Source organism: Convolutriloba macropyga, chromosome 9, assembly GCF_964194025.1.
Source record: "Convolutriloba macropyga chromosome 9, txConMacr16.3, whole genome shotgun sequence".
Taxonomy (NCBI): Eukaryota; Metazoa; Xenacoelomorpha; order Acoela; family Convolutidae; genus Convolutriloba; species Convolutriloba macropyga.
In genome coordinates, this window is record NC_134476.1 from 18,229,326 (window position 1) to 18,231,825 (window position 2,500).

A 2,500-nucleotide genomic window follows, 5' to 3' on the forward strand; every position below is an offset into this window, starting at 1 on the left:
TTTTCTGGCTACTTGTTGTATCGCTTTTGATTGCTTCGGCTATGAACGATTCGCTGAGGACTGTATGTAAATTTAATAAGTAATCTGGGGAGTTTTCAAGAGTAATTTCGTCAAAGGGATTTTTCACAATGTCCAATGTTTGATATACAGTTTGTTTGGGTGCCGATGGTAATGGCTTTGGGGGGTGTAAAGGAATTTGGTGTTTGGGGGTTGTCTGATGGGGTGTTAGTCTGGTCTATTGATGACATGATATTCTTGTTTGGGCCACGGGGTCTTCTTGTAATTTGTTTATGTTGGGTTTATTTCTTGTACAAACGTTTACGAAAAATGGATTAATACAGAACGACTGTTTTGTGCTACGAAAATGGCTAAAAGTGATTCGATTTGTTTGTTTTCGTTCACTTGTCTGTATTGCGTCATTTTGTGCTGGTATAATTGCTGCAATCCTATTGGATGAATTTTTGTCTGCTCTCTTTAGCATAAATTTGAACGAGTCGATTAGGTTAATGACAAAATTTTTATCGTCATTCGATACTGGTAACGCTGCTGAAGTCGGATGTCTACTGAAGTAGTCTGCGAATCCCATGTTTTTTCCTGCAATATGTTCTGAAAAATTAAAGTGTAAAAGTCTATCTACCCAACTTGTTAATCTGCTTTGATATGTTTTATTCCCCCTATTATCTTTTAGTGCTGATAATAAGGCTTGGTGATCTGTTTGGAGTGTTAAGCGTGAACCGTATAGTTAGTATTTAAAGTGTTCTAGTGACCATACTACTGCTATTAACTCTAATTTGTTTATGCTAAATTTTTGTTCGTTAGTGTTTAAAAATCTACTCGCGTATGCGATTGGATGCCATCCGTAATCGTATTTTTGTTCGAGAGAGGCTCCTAATCCTTCTTAACTTGCGTCGCAGCGGACCCTTGTTGTTCGGTTTTGGTCGAAGTGCTTGTTTTCTATTATTTGTCTAATTGCGTTTTTTTCTTTGGTTGAATGATTTCGTGTGTTCTTCATTCCAATCAAGTTTGTTGATTTTTTATTTTTTTTCTTTGTGTTAAAGTAATGGGCGGAGTGGTGCAGATATCTGTGACAGGTTGGGGATAAATTTTTGTAAGTGATGTATGCTACCCATTAGCGATCTGAGTTGTTTCAGGGTTTTTGGTGGGTCCATTTCTATGATGGCTTCAGTTTTTCTTTCCGTTGGTTTTATTCCGTCTGGATTTACTTTGTATCCCAACCATGTTTTTTCTGTGACTGCAAATTCGCATTTATGTAGGCTTATTGCCAAGTTTTCTTTGTCTAACCGGGCCAGTACTTTGTCTAGTTCATTTTCACGTTTTGTAAGTGTTCCTTTAGTTATTATTATTATTATATCATCTAAAAAGGCATGTGCCGAATTGATGTTTGCTAGTGTAAAGTCCATTCTTTTTTGGAATGTTGCTGGCATGTCTGTTAGTCCATAAAAGCCGTTTATGAATCTGTACGTTCCTGTTGCGTTTCCACCCAATATGTTGAAGTTGCAGTGTTTTTGTGTTTCTCCGTGTAAGGGGATTTGGCTATATGCGTATTTTAGGTCTGTTTTTGAGAAGTATAATGTTCCTGTTTTTTGTTTAAGTTCGCTGATTTTTCATGCTATCGTATCCATCAGGTGGTCTATACTTTGCATTTGGTATTTGTTTTTGTGTATAGCGTCATTTAATTTTTTTGAATCTAGTGCTATTTTTATGGATTTGTCGTGTTTTACTGTGATCACTACTGGACTGATAAAGTGTTCGTCAGAGCATTTGTCTAATTTAATTATTTGTTTGTTTTCTATGAGTTTATTTAATTCTCTTTCTACTTTGTCTATTAGATGGAGTTGGACTCGTCTTCCTTTGTGCTGTTTGGGGTGGAATTAATTATGGAATGTGGATTTTGCTATGTGGTTTTTTGATTTTCCGATTCTTGTACGTAAGTGGGGGTAATTTTCGAAAATCCATTTCGATATGTTGTTTTGTATTGGTTGTATGTTATGTATTTTCTCACCTGCCTGGTGTTTTGTAGGATAATTCGATCCCGAATTTTTGGAGAATGTCCCTTCCTAGTAGATTCACTGTGTTTTAAGGGACAACAATGATTTGGCAGTTGTGTGCTGTTGTGTTGCCCGTTACTAGATCCAGTTGGATTGAGTAGTCTACTTTTTTTTGTTATTGTTGAAGCATCTGAACTCTCCAATGTTCTTATCCTGTTTGACGATTTTGTTGCCTATTTCTGTTATTGGGTGTTGTGCGGTGCGCCTTGAGATGAATGATCTCCGGCTGCCTGTGTCTACTAGCCAGTTGATATCATCTTCTTTACATTTTGTTTGTATCCAGAATTCTTCTTGTTGGTTTTTGTTAAAGTCTTTTTTGGTTACTGTAGTGAAGTTTAGTGATTGTTTAAAATTTATGGAACTCCAGTCTTCCATCATTTCTCTGATGTAGCATGTACTTTCGGGGTCGATTGTTTCTGTCTCTTCTTCTT

The 2,500-nt window shown here is 36.5% G+C and overlaps 1 protein-coding gene across 1 annotated transcript in view; it reads right to left on the bottom strand.

Moving 5' to 3' along the window:
• Positions 1–2,500, bottom strand: part of LOC142346145 (uncharacterized) — a 15,054-nt gene that overhangs the window by 504 nt on the left and 12,050 nt on the right. Inside the window, exon 3 of the mRNA XM_075398653.1 lies at positions 2,024–2,078. Coding sequence (XP_075254768.1) covers positions 2,024–2,078 — 55 coding nt within the window. The remainder of the gene's footprint in view (positions 1–2,023; positions 2,079–2,500) is intronic.